General features: G+C 49.4%; 1 protein-coding gene across 8 annotated transcripts in view; it reads left to right on the top strand.

Annotated features, from left to right (window-relative positions):
- Mad1l1 (mitotic arrest deficient 1 like 1) overlaps window positions 1-19,944 on the top strand; it is a 314,433-nt gene that overhangs the window by 10,462 nt on the left and 284,027 nt on the right. For all 8 annotated transcript variants that reach the window (XM_076923499.1, XM_076923497.1, XM_076923502.1 and 5 more), the window contains 7 exons: window positions 1,855-1,995; window positions 4,716-4,895; window positions 10,687-10,811; window positions 11,206-11,287; window positions 13,438-13,568; window positions 13,675-13,789; window positions 17,927-17,988. In XM_076923499.1, coding sequence (XP_076779614.1) covers window positions 1,855-1,995; window positions 4,716-4,895; window positions 10,687-10,811; window positions 11,206-11,287; window positions 13,438-13,568; window positions 13,675-13,789; window positions 17,927-17,988 — 836 coding nt within the window. The remainder of the gene's footprint in view (window positions 1-1,854; window positions 1,996-4,715; window positions 4,896-10,686; window positions 10,812-11,205; window positions 11,288-13,437; window positions 13,569-13,674; window positions 13,790-17,926; window positions 17,989-19,944) is intronic.

The raw sequence follows: 19,944 nt of genomic DNA, 5'->3' as shown, positions 1-19,944 counted from the left end.
TGCCAGGTCTCTAGCCGGCCTTCTGGTCAGGGGAGTCTCTGGATTGACTCAGTGACAAATTTTGTGGGCTTGGAGGTACAAGCATGTAATCCCAGAACTTGAAAATTGAGGCCGGAGGATCCCAGCAAGTTCTAGAACTTGCCAGAACTACAGAATGAGACCTTGTCTCAAGAAAAAAAAAAGTGAAAAATCAAAACCAAAAGTTAATCATGGTCTGGTGGCATATGCCTATCACCCAACTACCCGTAGGGCAGAGACAGGATAGTCAGGAGTTCAAGGCCATCCCTGACTACATAACAAATTCGAGGCCAACTCTAGCTGGGAAAGACCGTAAGTCAGCTGATGGTGGTGGTACATGCCTTTAACTCAGGTCCTGGAACCTCAGCTACTCCAGCTACTTCAGCTACTTTGGAGGATCCCAAATTCAAGGCTAGCCTCGGCAACTTGGTGAAACCTTGTCTCTAAACAGCAACTACAACAGGCTGGTGTAGCTCAGTGGTAGAGTCCTTGTCTCCCATGTGTGACACAAGTTCAGGGTTCCATCCCCTGGGGAAAAGACACACACACACACACACACAACAGTGTGTGTGCGTGTGTGTGTGTGTGTGTCTGTCTGTTTGTCTTTCTGTCTGGGTCTAAGCCTCAGACTCAAAGCAGGAGAGAGAGGCCACAGTGAGGGACATGGCCAACATCAGCCCTGGTTGACATCTCAGCAAGGACGTGGACCTTTGTCCTCACTCTGTGGGGTTTCCAGAGTGAGGCTTTCTGGGAGTTGTCCAGGGTTGTGTAGATATGCAGACTCGAGCTCCGGCTAGCACAGCTCCTGATAGGCTTAGCCTTGGGGACATGGTCAAAGCATGGCGCTCTGGGCATCCTGACTCCTCACTTACAGAGATGTCGGCTCACAGTGGTGCACAGCCCGAGGCTCCTCCTGTGTCCTCCTTTCTAGGGCTGGGATTACAGATGCTCACAGCTGCACCTGGCTTTTTCCGCTCTTCCTATTTTTTGTTTTTTGTTTGTTTTTAGAGACAGCATCTTTATTATATAGCTGTCCTGGAACTCACAAGATCCACCTGCCTCTGCCTCCCAGGTGCTGAGATTAAAGAAAGGCCTGTGCCACTGAGCTAGGCCCGTGGCTCGCTCTTTTGTGTGGCTGGTGAGAACCTGAACTTATGTCCTTACTCTCATGCAGCGTCTTAGTTATTTTTCCTTTTGCTGTAATAAAATTCCCTGACAAAAGCAACTTAAGGAAGCTGAAACTCAAGGGTGAGGAGTCAAGGCAGCAGGATCTTGAAGCAGCCCGTCACATCACATTCACATCAGGAAGAGAGAGGTCTATGTGTGCTGCTGCCCAACCCATTCTTCACTTGTTCAGTCTAGGATCCCGGACAGGGAGTGGTCCAGTCTGCAGTGGGCAGATCGTGCCACTTCAATTCAAGATGCTCTTCTACAGACATGCTCAGAGGCCCATCTTCCAGGCTGCAATAGATCCTGCCGTGTTGACAGTTAGCTCATTGCACGCAGCAAGAACTGTTGGGCTGACTCTAGGCCCTCTTTTACTCTTTCTTGCTGTCTCCTGCACACTCCCAGTAGGAACTCAAGCTTAGGACAGTGCCTTGCTGGGACAGGTGCTTGGGCAGTGAGCACAGGGTTCAGACATTCACCCACCCACCTACCTACCTTCCTTCCATCCTTCCTCCCTTTCTTATTTATTTTTTGAGGCAGGAGGCAGGATCTTGCTATGCGGCAGTCCTCCTGCCTCAGCCTCCAGCATGCTGGCCTTGCAGGTTGTCACTTGCCTTATTTGACATGGCTACCAAACCCTCTCTTTTCTTTTGGGTACCAACTGCTCAGCTGGAGGAAAGAGCGGAACAGATCTGTTCAAAGTCCTACCTCATCCAAGTGGAACGGGAGAAGATGCAGATGGAGCTGAGCCACAAGAGGGCTCGAGTGGAGCTGGAGAGAGCAGCCAGCACCAATGCCAGGAACTACGAGGTGGGTCCAGCCAGCCCCAGGAGGCACAGGGCTGTGTGCAGCACTTGTCAGACCACCAAACTAGGACCCAGCTGCTGGGTCAGAGGCACCAGGGCATTCTTCTGTGGCCATCTCATGTTAGCAGGTCGGAGAAGGGTGGCCTGATGTGGGGTGTCTGCAGAGGGGGCTGTTTGCTGGGTCATTTGCTCAGTGATCCTGCTTCCTCTTTTCTCCAGAAGAATTGTAGTGATCTGGAAGAAATATTAGGTGTTGGGGTATGGGTAGGGTGACAGGCTCAGGAAATCTTAGGCTTGCAGAGAGTCTTGGGGTCTGTGTTGTGTCCTACCAGAGCCTCCTTCTGTAACGGGCCTGGACAACTCGGGTAGTGCATCCCTATGACTTGGAAATGCACAGTGCAGGGAACTATAATTTACTATTTATGTGTGTGTTGGTGTGGATGTACATGCAAAGGGCATAGGGTGTCATCCTTAGGAATGCTACCCATCTCCTTGGAGACAGGGACTCTCATAGGGTATTGGCCAGTGAGCCTCAGGGATCTGCCTTTCTGCCTTCCACAGGTAAGATGAAATGTGCACCCATTATACTCTTGACTTTTTATGTGGGTTCTAGGATGAAGCTGAGGTCCTCAGGCTTGCAGAGCAAGCACTGCTCACCGAGCCGTTCTCCCAGCCTTTGCTTCAGGTTTATTACTGGCTTTCCGGGGGCTTTCTAGGACTCTGATTGGTATGCAAGTGTCACGTGACTCAGGCTGTGCATCAGACCTCACAATCTGTAACCTTCCTCCCTTCCCTGTGATGCCATCTGCCCTGTTCTTGTCTGATGTGCCCATCACAATTTTCCTGTCCTTGTGGGAATGGCTGGTCTCTTCCCTGGTGTGCTGCTGGTTGGGTGGATTTAAGTGGATTTAAGTCTAGAGTGTAGAGTGCTGGCCCTATTGTACTGTCCAGGCTTGTCTCCTTGTTAGGGTTCTGTTTTCCTCCCTCCCTCCCTCCCTCCCTCCCTCCCTCCCTCCCTCCCTCCCTCCTTCCCTTGTTGCTGTGACAGAGTACCAGACAAAAACAACTTGAGGAAGGAATGGCTTATTCTGGCTCACATGGATGCAGTCCATCATGGCAGGGAAGGCATGGCAGCAGGAGCATGAGGCGGCTGGTCATGTCAGGAAGCAGAGGAGGTGGATGCTGGGCTCAGCACTTTTTTTATTCAGTCTGAGACCAGACTGGGACCAGACTGCCTGTTTCAGGGTGAGTCTTCCTTCCTTAGGTAAAGCTCTGTGGAAACATCTTCATAGACATCCCCGAAGGTGTCTTCTAGGACAGTCTAAATCTTGCTAAATTGACAGGCAAGATTAACCACAACGGGTGGTTGTGGCACTCTGGCCTATGTCCTGTGCTGGTGCCAGTGTGAGTGCTGATGTGGCCTCATGGGCGTGGAGGATGCTTGAGTGAGTGAGGGAAGGCTCCTCCTGAGGGAGAAGCAGGCACCACAGTGATGGGAAAGTGAGGTCTTGGCCCTTCTGTCTTCTCAGAGGGTTGTCCCTCTCCTTTCTGCTCAGAGATACTCTAAGGGTTGGGGTGAGCCATGAGGTGCTGGAGATGTCAGACTGCCCCTTGGAGTCTTGACATCTACCGTGGCTTTTCTGGGACAGCTCATTTGATGGTGGGTAGATTAGACAGGTCAGGTGCCCCTTCCACCTTGAAATAGTATTTGGTGGTGAGGCGGAAGGTCAGAAGACCTGCATGCTGAACGATCGCCTTTCTGTAGTGTGCTGGCAGTGCCAGGAGAGTGGTTCTCTGGCTCCCTGGACTCTGATGCATCCTTCTCTCCCCTCCCCCGCTCCCTCAGTCACAGAGCGGGCCTCTCTGACTTGTAGACTGGTCTTCCTGATGTTTTTAAGGCTGCACTTGCAGTTGCTGTTCTCTTGGGTCCTTTCAAGGTATGGTTCAGCCTTCCTTCTCCCTAGGGGCTGCAGCCTTGAGTGTGTGTGTGTGTGTGTGTGCGTGCGTGTGTGTGTGTGTGTGTGTGTGTGCGCGCTTGTGCATTGAGCCTTTGTTGGTTAGGGGCTGCAACACTGTTTTAGACACAGGTGACGTCTACTCTCATGGCTAGGATTGGCTGCTGAAGTTCCTGGAAGCTCTGAGTAGAGTTTGGGTGGATGGTTTCTGCTGAGGACAGAGTGACTGTTCTCAGTCCTGTCCTCCCCAGACTCGTGATGGCAGTCATGATGTGACTGGACCTCAGTGCTATCCCCACTTCTCTGAGCCACATAGCTCTGGAGATTAGTGTGGTGGCTCTGAAGGTGTGTGTGATGGACACTCAGGACAGTGATGGTCCTGCCTGCAGCTGCCGTCCATGTCCCTGCCTAGCTGTAGTCATCTTCTCCGTGGGGGGGGTCTCAACGCATTTTAATGACAGCCTGAGCGTGGCCAGACAAGATCTGCTGGCTCTGCAGAAGCTCAGCTTCATTCCAAGGTCAAGTCTGAATTGTAGATTTTCCATGCTTTATCTTCTCTTTCAAGGAGGGTGGCGGTGAGCAGACAGTGTGACGAGTGTGTAGTGCGGTCCATGCCAATTGCCTCGCAGAGTGGGAGTCACCATGCTGCTGCATCAGGAGCCCTTGTATCTGGGTCTCTTGTCTGGTCCTGCCTCTGTCCTCCGTGACTGACAGGCCTACCTGGCTCCTCTGTGCTACACTCCCTGACCAAGCTCTTCCTTCTCCACAGCGTGAGGTGGATCGCAACCAGGAGCTCCTGGCACGCATTCGACAACTCCAGGAGCGTGAGGCCACAGCAGAAGAGAAGATGCGGGAGCAGCTGGAGCGCCACAGGCTGTGCAAGCAGAGTCTGGATGCTGCCAGTCAGCAGCTGCGGGAACGGGAGGATGGCTTGGCTGCGGCCAGGGAGGTGAGCACAGGCCCATGCCTGGGACCTAGACTCACTCTGGTACAGATGGCTGTTTTCTAAGAAGAGTTCATCTACCTATAATTCAACATGATGACAGCAAGATGTGTGTGAGCATGCCCACATGTATGTGGGTACATGTCTGTGTGTATGGCTGTGAGGCCAGAGACCAACCTTGGCTGGTTTTCCTCAGGTGCCATTCACCTTGTTTTTATTTTTAATTATGCATAAGCACATGGATATATGCATGTTAGTTTAGGTTTCCATGAAGATAAGAGGACAGCATTAGATCCCCTGGAACTGGAATTACAAAGCAGCTGTGAGCTGTCTGATGGAGGTGCTGGGACCTTAACCTGGATCCTCCGAACAACAGCACGTGGACTTAATTGCCAAGCCATCTCTCCAGCACCCTCCCTTGCCCACATGTGTTTTGAGATAGGATTTCTCTCTGGCCTGAAAGTCATTAAGTATGCTAGGCTGGCAGGCCAGCAAGGGATAGGATGCACTTGTCTCTGTCTCACAAGGACTGGGAGTGTGAGCACCATCACATCCAGCTTTCTGCATGGGTCCTGCGGGTGGGACTCAGGCTCTCATGCTTGTGTGCTACACACATGTGTAGCCATCTCTCTCTCTCTCGCCTAAGCCATCTCTCGCCTGCACCTTCATGTTATTCTGCCTGCCTGCCTGCCTGCCTGCCTGCCTGCCTGCCTGCCTGCCTGCCTGCCTGCCTGCCTGCCTGCCTATCTATCTATCTATCTATCTATCTATCTATCTATCTATCTATCTATCTATCTAGTGTTTTTTTTTGAGACAGGGTTTCTCTGTATAGCTCTTGCTGTCCTAGACTAACTTTGTGGACCAGGCTAGCCTCGAACTCATGGCAGAAGTAGGCCAGCCTCTGCCTCCTGAGTGCTGGGATTAAAAGTGTGTGCCACCACACCCGGCTTTGCACCTTCATTTTAGATACATGCATTGGGAGTGACTTCATTTTGGGGCTGTAATCATAGTGAAAACACTGATTTTACCATCTACAGGGTCAGTGAGTATGTTGAACATAGATATTTTTTGTTTTGTTTGAGGCAAGGTCTCAGTTTGTAGCCCAGGCTGGATTTGAGCTTGAGACAGTCTACCTATGTCAGTCTATACAGTCCTGGGATGACAAGAGTCTTTGTAAATGAGAATTTTATAATTGGCCAGTCCATTGATTTTGTGTCCTCCTATATGTTTGGTACATGGCTTCCTGTGTGCACCCATTGGCTTCTCTAGTGTTGCTTTGTTTGGGCAAACAGGGCTCATGGCATCAGGCCTCTTGGCAACACCCTGGCTGCTGCTATCCTTGCTGGGGTTTGTTAACAGCCACGGTGACTGAGGTATTGGTGTCACTGTCATCTTGTCTGTCATGGATAGGGAATGTTCTGTAAGTCCTGTTTCCTTTTTTCCCCGCAGAAGCTGTGAGCCGGTGCCTGTGGATTTGCATGTCTTTGATTAGCAGTGAGTCTGTTAGCATCAGAGGCTGCCTTTGAACTGGGGTGCAGGTGCAGCACAGTCCAGGGAGGCTGGTGCTGGTGTTTTGGAGGTTGCCTGAGTGAGGGTTTGGAGAGAGTCGGACCCCCCCAGGCCTCCCGCCCCCTTCCATGGTGTTCAAGATCACAGGTGCCAGAAGGGAACAGCTGAGAGCTCCAGGGGCCAGCCGCATGCCGTCATTGGTATTCTGTCCCCACACCTTCTCCACTTGATAGATCCTTGGAGCGGGCTGCGGGCTATTTTTGCCTCTGCAGCGCCGGGGAGCATGTTAAGGTTGTTGGCGCATCTGTCTTCCGAAGCAAGTCTTGGCAGGAGAGGAGCCGTGATCTGTTTCCAGACGAGTGGGGCTCTTGCTTCACATGGGCACAGGCCTGGCCCGGCTCCTTGGCCCTTCCACAGAAGAGGAGGCCTTTGCATACCCTCAGTGATGAGCAGGAGAGGCTCAGTTGCCCTTCCTTAGGGAAGCACTTCCATGTCACACAGTGCAAAGTCACAAGCCCTCCACTGCAGGTTTCAGTTGTGTGCTCTGATTCATCACCCCTGCCTCCTGCAGTTCTGCTCACTTATGGATTCGCCCACCTCCTCAGTGGTGTTTGTCCTTCATCAGGGCAGGCTGTCTCTGTCATGGCATTTGGTACCTGCGTACACTACTGAATGCAGAAATCTCCAAAAGGTGGTCCTCACTGTTAGATTTAGATGATTTTTATTTATTTTATGTTATATGTGTGTGTGTGGTGTCTGTAGTGTGTGTTCTTGTAGGTATGCATGTTGTATGCAGGTGCACACGTGCACATTTGGAGGGCAGGCGTTGTAGTTGAGGGTCTTTTCCTTATTTTGTGATATGGGGTCTCGTAGTAGACCTGTCTTGATTAATTCCAGGAGTTTCTTGTCTGCTTCCTTAGCATTGGGATTGCAGGTGTGTGGCGCCACACCTAGTGTCCCGGTCAGGGTTTCTATTGCTGTGACCACACACCATGACTGAAAGCAGCTTGGGAGGCAGGAGTGGTTTTTTTTTTTTTTTTTTTGTTTTTTTTTGTTTTTTTTTCAGCTTAGTAGCTTACTGTCTGTCTGTCACAGAGAGAAGTCAGGGCAAAGGCTCAAGGCAGGAGCCTAGAGGCAGGAGCTGAAGCAGAGGCTGTGAGGGACACAGCCTACCACCTGTTCCTCATGGCTTACTCAGCCTGCCTTCTAGTGCCCAGGCTCCTCTGCTCAGGGTTGCACCACCCCAAGTGAGTCAGGCTGTTCCATATCAGTCACCATTCAAGAAGATGCTCCTGGACTGCCTCAGGTTAGTCTGTTGGGTGCATTTTGTCAGTTGATGTTCCCTCATTCAAATGACTGTACCTTTTGTCAAGCTGACATAGAACTAGCTGACATACCTAGCTCATCACACGGGTGCTGGGGATCCGAGCTCACGCTTCGGATTTAGTTTTAGTTTTTGTGAATGAGTGTTTAACTTGCTTGTATCTAAGTATACTATGTATATGTCTGTTGTCACAGAGGGTGGAAGAAAGCATTAGGTCCCCTGGGACTGGAGTTGTAGGTGGTTGTAGGCCACTTTGTGGGTGCTGAGAGCTAGGCCCTGTGGAAAAGTGGACAGTGTGTTTAACCCCTGAGCCAGATCTCCAGTCCCTTGATTTTTGTTTTTGTTTGGTTTTTCTGAGTCAGGGTCTCACTGTGTGGCCCCCACTGTCCTCAGCCTTACCGTTTAACTCCACCTCAAACTCGACTGCCTCCAGCCTCAGGCTCCTGGTGGTAGGATTAAAGGTCTGCGCACTGTATCTGGTTGGAACATGTTCTTGTTTCATTTTGAGTCTTTTAACTTTATTCTTACTAGCATGGATTATGTGTGTGTGTGGTGCATATGTGGAGATTGGAGGACAACTTTGGAGTTGGTTTTTCTCTCTGCTTTATGTGAGTCCTTTCTGAGTGGCAGAGGCCTGCTGAGCTGTCCCACAAGCCCTGTTTATTGCCTGCCTGTCTGTCTGTCTGTCTGTCTGTCTGTCTCTCTCTCTCTCTCTCTCTTTCTGTTTGTGACAAGGATTTATGTAGTTCAGGCTGGCCTCAAACTAGCTGCAGAGCCAAAGATAATGTTAAAGACTTTTCTCCCTAGGGAGCACACTAGGCTGTGTCTGCTCCTCCCCTTCTAAGGGACGAAGGACACTCTTGGGGAATCATTGAATTTGCTAGGTTTCCTAATGAGCATGTATGACAGGGTGCTGACTGGAGTGTGGGTAACCCCAAAGCAGCTACATTGGGAAATCTGTACCAGGTATGGATGATGGCTTCTCCACAGCTATGTAGATGGAGCCTTCTTCCTTTAGTCTTTCCAAGCCTATGTACTCTATTCCCCCACGCGCCCCCCAAGACCACAAGGGCACGTGTCACTAGTGCACACTCAAGTATAAGTGGGTGGGAAGGGTGTACGAGTGTGAGTGGTCTCCACCCCTTCTCTGATGCACTGTCTGTCATCAACAAACCCAGCGGTGACAGCTGAAATCATGAAGATAGCAACTGTGTGCTTGGGAGAATAGTGTTATTCAACAATAACCTTGACTTCTGGTCCTCCTGCCTCCACCTCTTCCCCTGCCAACATTACAGCCATGTGTCACCACACCAGGCTTTGGGCATGTTCTCAGTGCCATCGAAGTCTGCATGTTGTGCTAAGGGTTCAAGTTGCTGTGAAATAGGGTTCCCTGAGCCAACCTCCTGGCAGTGAGTGACACTGACACATCCATCCGGTGGCTTGTCATACATAGGGAAACAACAGTTGTAGCCTCTTTGTAGAGGATGCCACTGAGAGAGAGCTGCCAGGCCCCAGTGCAGGCTGCCCAGTGTTACTTATGGTCTGTTTTAGGACCACTCAGGTAAGGTGTTTTTTTTTTTTTTTTTTTTTTAATTTAAAAAAAATTTTTTTTATTACAGTGGTTTCAGGCCACTATTTGCAAATATTAATTCGAGTAGCTGATTCTAAGTAGGTTGGCTTTCCTGAGTGGCTAGGCCGGCGTGTTCTTTTTTGGAAAGTAGCTGGGGAGATCTGCTGGTGAGGTATGGGTGGAGCAAGGGTGGAGGTTCCTACAGGTTCCTTTGTGTGGACATTCTATGGTGTCAGATGTACTTTCTGTCCATCTTGAGTCTGCTGGACAGAGTCTACTGGCTTTGCTCTGAGACTACTTTTTCCAAGTACTGTGGCTCCCCATTAGCTTCTGGCCCAGTTCACTGGCTTGTTTCTCCTTTCCCTATCCTGAGGGCTTTTATGGAAGGGGTTTTAGGTGAGTGCTTTATCATTGAGCCACACACCCCAGTCCCTCACTGGGGGATTCTAGGTGCTTTAATTTTTAAAGATTTATTTATTTATTTTATGTATGTAAGTACACTGTTGCTGTCTTCAGACACACCAGAAGAGGGCATCGGATTACCATTACAGATGGTTGTGAGCCACCATGTGGTTGCGGGGAATTGAACTCAGGACTTCTGGAAGAGCGGGACAAGATATTACTATAGAGCCCTGGGTGGCCTTAGACTCCTAGAGTTCTCTGGTTTCTGCCCTGTAAGTGCCAGGAATAAAATGTGTGCCTTTGTGCATTACCTTCTTTTGACTTTTTATTTTGTGATAGGTTCTCATTAAACTGCCCAAATTGGCTTTGAACCTAGTCTGTACCCTTCATGGTGATTTAACTTTTAACTGACCTGTTTCAGCCTCTCAAGTAGCTGTCTGAAGAGGCCTGGCCCAGCAGCTGAGCTCTGAAGCTAAGTTCTGATGATGGCCTGTATCTTGGCCAGGACCTTGCTGTCTTTCCATCCTGGGTTACATTCTGTTGGAATGTTGACATGCAGGTGCTAGGGAGGCTTAGAGTGTGATGGAGGTCTGAGGTGTGGAAAACACTGAGGTAGACATGTGGGGTCCTGGGTGCTGGGTGTGGTACCCTGTGTGGACGCTAATAGACTTTATAGAGTATCAGATGTAGCTAAAAACAGCTTCCCTAGAGGCTACAACCCACATCTGTATCAATGGTGTATCAATGACCCACATCTGTATCAATGGTGTGGAGCAAGGCAGGCATTGAGCTGAAATGCTCGTGTTGTCTACTCACCACATGCTTCGAGGACAGGGCTCTGTGCGGTCCTGGGTAGCATACGGGAGGTGTTCTGTCCTTCCTTTCTCCTTGGTCTCTGTGTGTGAAAGCTGTGCTTGGGTACTTTTGGTTCATTGTCTGCATGCAGATGGGACCCCAGTGAGCATCCAGGTTGTTTTTTTTTTTCCTTCCAGATGATTAATTCATTGAAGGGGCATGTCTCCGAGCTGCAGTTGAGTGCGATGGACCAGAAGGTCCAGGTCAAGCGCCTGGAGTCTGAGAAGCAGGAGCTGAAGGAGCAGCTGGAGCTGCAGCAGCGGTGAGAGCATGGCCAGCCCTTGTCAGTCACTAATGCAGTCCATAGACTGCATGAAGGACACAGTGAGGCCTCTGGACTTGAGAAGTGTGCATCTGAATAAGAGGGTGACAGCTTAGTTTCTTTCTTCCTGGGCAGCCTCTGATGCTTGCAGTGACACCAGGCTAGCAGGCACTGTGGATTGAATGGTGGACAGAGAGCTAGGTAGTGCCACAGGTAGCCTGGGCTCCCTTGTAACCCTATCAGACAATGTCACAGTCTTAGAGCCTGGGCAAAGGTTGGCTCAGGACTTGAGGTTTCCCTGGATAAGGTGTGTGTGTGTGTGTGTGTGTGTGTGTCCCCATGCTGGCATGGCATTATGGACTGGCCTTCCATGTACTATGCCCTTCTCTCACAGGAAATGGCAGGAGGCAAATCAGAAGATTCAGGAGCTGCAGGCTAGTCAAGAAGAGAGAAGTGACCATGAGCAGAAGATTAAGGTAGGTGCTTCCCGTCAGTCTATGCAGCTTCCTATACTAGGCAGGGGAGGGGCATCCCTCCTGTCACTCACACGCCGTCCTGCCTGGAGGTGTGCTCAGTGGCGTGTGAGGATGCATGCTGATTGTCTTGAGGATGCTGGGCCCTTCTTGGGAGGCCACCATGAGTATTCAGGTGCTCAAGCGAGCCAGTGATGAAGACCACTAGAGATCCATGGGAAAAGGCTAACAGAGAGGACTGCAATCTAGGCTTAGAGACGTATGCATGAGACACCCTGTGAGCCCAGCTGTAGAGGCTGAGATGAGAGGCTCATGAGTTTAGGACCAAGTACTCCGTGAAGTAGGTTTAGAGGGTGGAACTCCTGTTTGAGTCTGCATGGACAGAGCATGGCTGAGCTAGGTCAGCAAGCCAGGGCTGTTGATTTACCTTCAGCCTCCTTTACCCTAGTGGGTATTGCTGAGAGGTGGTGCTTCCATGGTTTCCTGTTGCCTTCAGTCCCAGGAGGAGACCTGTATCATTGTCTCCCTGCTGCCCCTGCTCTGTGTGTGTGTGTGTGTGTGTGTGTGTGTGTGTGTGTGTGTGCTCCAAGGCAGTAGGCTAGCAATTGCTCCTGTGCCTCTGGCATTGGTTTACCTGGCCCTCTTGTCTTTTTTATTTATTTGCTTAAAGGTCTATTTTTATTTTTATATATGTGTGGGTATGGAAGTCAGCAGAGGCCAGAAGAGGCTTGGAATTGGAGTTAAGTTGTAAGCTGCCTAACCGGGTGCTAGGAACTGAATTTGGGTCCTCTGAAAGAGCAGCACATGTCGTTAGTTGCTGAGCCTTTTCCCTAGGCCTGACCCCAGCCTTCTTACCTCTCATTATTCCCTCATGCAGGGAGGTTGACCAGTTGGTCTTCTCTGTCACTTTGTTCCCACTACTTGACTCTACCTGGATGGAGCTGGGCTCTATGAAGGGTCTTGATCAATTGTTTTGGTCCTGGCTTTATATACAGCTTGTTCAGTGACTTGTCACAGGTTCCAGTGCTACCTTGTTGAGGGCCATAGTGACAGGTGTAGTGTAGGCCATCCTGTTGTACAGTGGGAACAGATGCAAGTGTTGAGGTTCACCACCCACACAGCACAAGCTGACCACAGGTGGCCAAAGGGGCCTGTGGCACTGGGCAGTTGGGGACCAGAGGGCTGGATGGTATGTGGCCGGGCACAGGCAGGAGGGACAGCGGTGTGGGTACTGGCTCTTGCGTGCTCCAGGGCTGCTCTAGAGGTGGTGTGGATGCAGCATGGCAGGTTAGCCTTGGGAGACTTCCTAGACTGTCTGGGTTATGGAGACCATTGAGGTTCTAGGACAAATTAGACCTTCCAGGCTCCCATGGCTTTGTTTAAAAAAAAAAAAAGGCTTATTTAATTAAGAATTAGTTGTATATGTATGTATGTCTGTGTGAGAATGTATGTGTGAATGCAGGTGTACAGACACGCAGGTTTCACAGGGAAGCCAGAGATGTCATATCCCCTGGGCCTCGAGTTGTAGATAGTTGTGAGTTTGACGGGTGTGCAGGCGGTTAGTGTTGCTCCTCAGGGTGTTGTCAATTTTTTTCTTTTCTGGACAGGCCTGGCTGGCTTGGTTTTAAATGTAGTCTTATTTATTTATTTATTTGTTTATTCATTCATTCATTCATTCATTTATTCATTCATTTATTCATTAATTTATTCAAGTCATTCTATGTAGCCCTGGGTGTCCTAGAAATCACTGTGTAGATCAGGCTGGCCTTGAACTCACAGAAATCCACTTGTCTCTGCCTTCTGAATGCTGGGATTAAAAGCCTGTGTTACCATACCAGTGTTTTAAAAAAAAGTGTGTGTGTGTGTGTGTGTGTGTGTGTGTGTGTGTGTGTGTTCGGAAGCATTGAGGGGATCTTGGGCCTCATGCTTTCTTGCATGGCAAGTGATTACTGACTGAGCTAGCTTCCTAGCTTTTGGTACCTCAATTTTTTTTGTATCTTAAACTGCCCACCATGATCTCCATGTCTGTCTGTCTTCTCCAGATTATTCCATAGTTGAAGGCCTTCGTGTCCTTCAGACCAGCCTCTCTGTTTTACAGAGGCTGTTTGCAGTTCTTCTGGCTGCTTACTGTCCTTTCTCCTCTTTGCTCACAGGACCTGGAGCAGAAGCTGTGTCTGCAAGAGCAGGATGCAGTTGTGGTAAAGAGCATGAAGTCTGAGCTGATGCGGCTGCCTAGGATGGAGCGTGAGCTGAAGAGGCTGCGGGAAGAGAACACTCAGCTAAGGTGAGGGCTCCTGCACAGCCTGCCGCCCCTTGTTGGTTGATAGTTGGCTCCCTGGGCTTGGTGTCCTTTGGGCTCCTCCACATGTGTGACTGTTCTGGCCCTGTAGGGAGATGAGGGAGACCAATGGGCTGCTCACGGAGGAGCTGGAAGGTTTGCAGAGGAAGCTGGGCCGCCAGGAGAAGATGCAGGAAGCTCTGGTTGACCTGGAGTTGGAGAAGGAGGTGAGTAGTGGGTGAGCCGTTTGTCCAGGGCTGTCCTCTGCCCTGTCCGGAGCACCTTGGGCATCTCCATTACACGTTGTAGTTGGACAGCCATGGGGATGCTGTGCTTGTGTGGTGGGTAGTGCAGTCAGCTCTGAGACTCTGCAGTCACTGCTGCCTATTGCAAATAGAAGCTTCTTTGATTAAAGCTGACAGTGATATATTCTACGGGCATAAGTGTAGCTGTTTAGAGGGCAACTTGACAGATCCATTACACACAACAATAGTTGTTGCTTCTATACTAAGGTCTGTCCTCAGCTATGAGCTTTTGACTGGGTTTGCAGTACCAGATAGGGGTTTCCTCTTCTGGAGTGAGCATCAAATCCAATCAGAAAGCAGTTGGTTACCCTGGTAAAATACCTGCCATGGTTGCACCTGTAGGCTCGTTTTGGCTGCTTGTTAGTTATCATGCACACAGGCTCTAAAGCTGGGTAACACTGTTGATGATGGTTCTTCCAAGCAGCCAGCATAGCACCTTGCCGAACTCCAAGGACTAGCTAGCAGGGAGGAAGCCTCTCACTGAGTTCTAGCTTGATTTATCTAGTCTCCACAGTATGTGCGGTCTTTAGCAACAATGTCCAACCAATAGCAGTGGCTATTTTCTTACATTGTATTAGAGCCTCCCAGGCCCAGTGTAACCCTTAACCTGGGGCTGGCTAACTCAGCTAGGCTCGGTGATTAGTGAGCTCTGCCTGCCTGCTCTCCTCCAGCATTGGAGTTTAGGTGTTTGTTCCTATGCCCAGTTTTAGTTAAATGAGCATCGGGGAGTGAATGCATGTTCCATTCTTGTGTGGTAAGCTGTTTGCTTGACTGAGCCATCTCCTCAGCTCTATCTCTGTCTTCTTTTAGAAGTCCAAGGCACCAGAGTCCTGTTGGCACCAGAGAGTTCTATGTGACCAGCCCGTGCTGCAGTTCCTGTCTATTTGTGCTGTCTCAGACAGGCCTCTCTAGAACACTGGCTTTGTAGGCAAAAAGATCTGGAACCTTTTTTGTCCTTTCCCCTGGCATTCTGTCCAGAGAGCTGTTCTTTCATTCTTGCACAAATGAGTTAAGTATAGAGCAAGCAAAAGTGAAAGAGAAGCAGCAGAGAGTGCAAGGCACCTCACTGGGAGCTTACAGCATCCCACAGAAAGGACTCAGAAGTCCTGCTGGGGTCCCAGTAGACAGTTGTGGGTATAATGTCTCTCCATGACTGAGGCTTTTGGCTTCACAGTCCCACAACAGGCATTTTTATATTATGAATAAGCAAGAGTTACCTTTATTGGATGGTTCCCCCTTTAGTTATTATTCTTTTTTGTTTGTTTGTTTGTTTGTTTTTTTAAAGATTTATTTATGTAATGCATATAAGTACACCACCATTGCTCTCTTCAGACACACCAGAAGAGGGCATCAGGTCCCATTACAGATGGTTGTGAGCCACCATGTGGTTGCTGGGAATTGAACTCAGGACCTTTGGAAGAGCAGTCAGTGCTCTTAACCACTGAGCCATCTCTCCAGCCCCTAGTTATTATTCTTAAGGGATCAAGGTTCCCCGACCCCCAGCCCCCAGACAGGGTTTCTCTGTATACTCTGGTTATCCTGGAACTCAACTCTATAGAGTAGACTGGCCTTGAACTCAGATATCCACCTGCCTCTGCTTCCTGAGTGCTGGGATTAAAGGTGGCACCACTACTGGGCAGTCACCAAGGTTTTGTAATGTCATAGTCATAGCAGCTTGTAGTTCTCTTTTCTCCTTGTTGCAGGACAGGGGCCAGTCTATCCCAGAACTTGAAATAAACTGGTTGGACTCTGAGATAGTGAAGGCCACCTTGGTCCTTGAGCCCACTTTCATGAGCCCAAATGTCATGCAAACAACACATTGCATTTACTAACATAACTTATATTACACGTGGATGTCCTTATTTTTGTTTGTCTTTGACAGTTTTCGAGGTCTAGGGTGCTTAGCTTGAGTCCTGTATGGAAATGTGCTTGCTGTTGACACTGGGTCGGTGCATGCCTGTCTGTGGAAAGTGGTCAGGGCCTGGCAGGGACAGTGTCCTGTAACTCTGGTGTGGGAAGATAAGTAGCTGAGCCCCTGTCCCACCCTTTTACAGTTTTTATTTTATGTTTGTGTATGTGCGTGTGTATGTGTGTTAGAAAGAGTGAATGCACGTGCCTTAGTGTGTGTATGAATGTATATATGTGTGTATGTGTAGGTATGCATGTGAGAAGAAAAAAGACTGCACATGCCACAGTGTATATGTGTGTGCATACATATATGTGTATGTATGTGTGTGAGAAAAAGTGAGCCCATGTGTCACAATGTATATGTGTGTGTATGTATGTGTGCGTGTGTGTATATATGTGTATGTGGGAAAGAGCAAGTAAGTACACGTGCTGTAGTGTTTGTGTGGACTTCCCAGGACAGCTTGCGAGAGTATTTTCTCCCACTGTGTGTACCCTGGGGCTTAGGCTCAGGCCTCCAGGCATGGTGTAAGTTCCTTCTTGCTAGCCCTTGTTACACTGCCAGTACTGGGCACAGGCTTTTTTTTTTTTTTTTTTGGTTTTGGTTTTGGCTTTGGTTTTTCGAGACAGGCTTTCTCTGTGTAGTCCTGGCTGTCCTGGAACTCACTCTGTAGACCAGGCTGGCCTCGAACTCAGAAATCCACCTGCCTCTGCCTCCCAAGTGCTGGGATTAAAGGTGTGCGCCACCACTGCCTGGCCCGTCCAAAAACTTTTCAAGAGTGAGACCAGTCAACAGATAGTTCACAAAAATTAAATATCCATTTGGGTTAAAAAGTGAGTCCATACATAGACTTTATATGTTACACCACAGTCACCTCCAAATTAATCATTGATCCAAGTGTAAAATGGGAGAAACTATGCACATTTTTCTTCCATTATAGAAGCAAACAAAATAACATTTATAAAATTTAGGTTTTTATAGTGACTGTTTAGCTATAACTTTATTTATAAAGAAAAAAATACATGATAATGTAAACTTTACTAAAATTGGAAACTTCTTTGTAAAATGAAAAGCTACAATATGAAAATATAAACCGGGCACAGTTTATTTTTTGTTTTTTTTTGTTTTGCTTTTTTGTTTTGTTTTTTAGTCAGTGTCTCACTATATATTCTTGGCTGGCCTGGAACTTTCTGTGTAGACCAGGCTGGCCTTGGACTCTCAGAGGTCTGCTTGCTTTTGCCTCCAGAGTTCTGGGATTAAAGCCATGGGGCATGCCTTGTGGGCCGAGAACCTTTTTAAAAAAAAATTTATTTAGCTGTTTTATTGAATTTGTGTATTTCATATCATGAACTCCAGTTCTATCCATCTTTGTGTCCCTTTGCATCTGCCCTCTGCCCTGGCAACTTCCCCTCAAAAGAAAAAAACTTGTTGTGGAAGCTGTAGGGTGTCACAGTGTGTCCCTCAGCACAGCCTTTTGTCTGTACGTCTTAACTTGCAAGTGTTCATTGCAAAGGGTCACTGGGCTGGTTTGAGGCCTATGGCTTCTGATACACTATTGGCTCCTCACCAGAACTCCTCTCAGATATCCTGTTATTGCCTTGTGTTGTAGAGCTCTTGTAGCTTTGGATCTGCAGGACTAGTGGACCCAGAATCATGAGTGAGCCCCTGGTATCAGCTATGTGCTGGCCCCTGAAGATGTGAGCCCCTGGTATCAGCTATGTGCTGGCCCCTGAAGATGGGGCTGATCTAAGCACATGGTCATTCCAGCTCCAAAGGGCTAGGGAAAGAGACTTTGTGAGACTCAAGCTGGTCTGGAACGGGCACACAAGCATAGATGGCCCTGCCTCCCCCTCATAGCTGGCTAGCCCGCATCTAAGTCATCTTTGGTCCTGGCCTACCATAGACTTGGGGAAAATGTGGCTCTCGAATAGAGGTCATTAGTCTAGGACTCAGCGTTCTGAGAGAAGCTCCTGGACTTGCACCATGGGCCAGGAAGGAGCAAGGCCTAGGCAAGTCATGTACCTTCATCTGCTAAGGTCACCCACCCACCTATGATCACAGATAGGATGGGGGACTCCAGACCTTTGTCATTGTTTGCTTTCACATGACTGTTGCTGGGCAGGAGACACTGATGGCTATAATTGTCTTTCTAGAGGCTGCTTGCAAAGCTGCAGAGCTGGGAGAAACTGGACCAGACCATGGGCTTGAATCTCAGGTAGGTGAGCTGCTGCCGTCTTCACCTCTGCCTGTTGGCTTCCAGTGCTTTCCTCTGCCTCCTTGCTTCGAGACCGCAGAAGACAAGGCAAGCAGGCTCCTTCTTGTGCTGTGATGAGAAGCTCTTGTTTCGGCTTAATGGATGCTTTGCATGAGAGGGAGGTTGAGCCTTATTGTAAAGACTGTTGAGAATCTGCATATCTACAGAACTGGGGGTGGGGAGTGGGCATTGCAGCAGCCTGCATGCTCACAGGATCCTGTGTATATAAGGAAGTGACTGCTTTGGGGGGAAATCATTTCTTTTAGGTAATGATAAGCTTTGGGGATTGACTGACTGAATTAAAACCCATTCATACTGGAAGATGCATGTCCCACTGGGTCCCTTGGAGCATCTCATGTGATTGGTCTGTGTCAGGTATGAGTGCAGAGATGCCGAATGGGCCACAGAGCAGAGCTGCTGGGATGGTGTGTTCAACACAGAGCAAGGGCAGGGCGTTCCCTGTTGCTTTCCCATCTGTACACTTCTCTATTGTTGGGTGCCATTCACTGATGACCTGAGCCATTTGTAGTTCAGTTTTGGGTTGCTTGTCAGATGCTACCAACAGCTGTGATCCCCTGAATCTTGGCCTGGATGTCACCCTTCATGGTGGCTGTGTCTGTTCCAGGACTCAGGGAGTTAAGGGTACATTAGTTGGGATAAGGTGTTGGAGAGAGGGCACAGGCCTGTGGGATTCACACAGCCCTTTGTTGTAATACTTCCGGCTTGCTGACTGTCTTTCCTGCTGAGAAGCAAGGCCAGATGGAGACTGTCTGAGCTCTGCTGTCTTGTAATCACACTGTCCCCTGCTGGCTCTGGAGCCTTCACCTTCTGATGGCAGCACTGCCTTCCGTTCTGTTACTTGACAGTGCCTCTTCCTTTCCTCTCCAGCCCATCTGCAGAACCCTTCTTTCAGAGGCTGGCCCAGCAGGCCCAGTGCTACGTGCTTTCTCCTGTCTTCTGGGCTAGTTAGCTGCCGGCAAGGGTCCCTCCTACCCCTGGGGATACTCTGCCCAGACAAGACACGTCCGTGACTTCTTTCTTGTGATGGAGATCAGAGGCCCCTCATACCCAGTTGGACCGGCCCTGTTGGAACACTGGTGTGCTGGTGTGCCTGCGTGTCTGGTGCCTGCTGCATGGTACTTAGTGTCAGTCAGGCCTGTGGAGCCATTGCCCTGGCTGGAGTAGTACAGGTCACAGTGGCCAGGTTGCAGTGCCTTGCTGCTCTGTGAGCCCTTTGGACACATTTCCCCAACTGACTGCCCTGTCAAGAGTTCAGCTGTTATGAGAGCAAGCAGGAGAGAGAAGTGGGTGCCTTTGGTGCTTCATGTTCTTATCGAGGAGTGTGGAGAGACCCTTCTTAGGAGCCATACTGCCATGGACCCCTCTTCTCTTAACTGAGGAGGAGCATAGGGCTTCTGCCAGCTGTGCTTGTGGGGTCCAGCAGAGTCATGTCCTTAGGAAGCATCTCAACTGGTAACTGTCCTTTCTGGAAGGCAGAGGGCACTGGTCTCTTTGTTTACAGCCCCCTTGGTCTCCTGATAGCTGTCATTCATGCATTGCTTTGGGCTGCTGAGGCTGCCTCGTACCTTGGAAGCTCACTATCACCTGCTTACCTTCCCTTTGCCCCCAAGGGTAGAGATTTGGGTACAGGCCAGGGTTGAGGCTGGACTCTGGGTGACACGGATTCCACTCTTGTGGCTACACTTGTCCTGTGATGGTGTCGGGTGCAGATCAGCTGTATTAAATGTGCTCTCTTGACATGATAATCTGGGTCTGAACGCTAGCACGTATGCTTGAGTGTGCCCTTAGAATGTGTCATGCCCTGGGCTCATTTCCCGGCAACTGGTCCTTAATGAGTGGATGGGACTGAGATGGCTCAGTGGATGAATCGATTGCCATTCACACCAGCCAGCCTCA

Source organism: Arvicanthis niloticus, chromosome 24 (assembly GCF_011762505.2).
Source record: "Arvicanthis niloticus isolate mArvNil1 chromosome 24, mArvNil1.pat.X, whole genome shotgun sequence".
NCBI lineage: Eukaryota > Metazoa > Chordata > Mammalia > Rodentia > Muridae > Arvicanthis > Arvicanthis niloticus.
The sequence above is the reverse complement of the archived record's forward strand: the minus strand, read 5'-3'. Positions and strand labels throughout refer to the sequence as shown.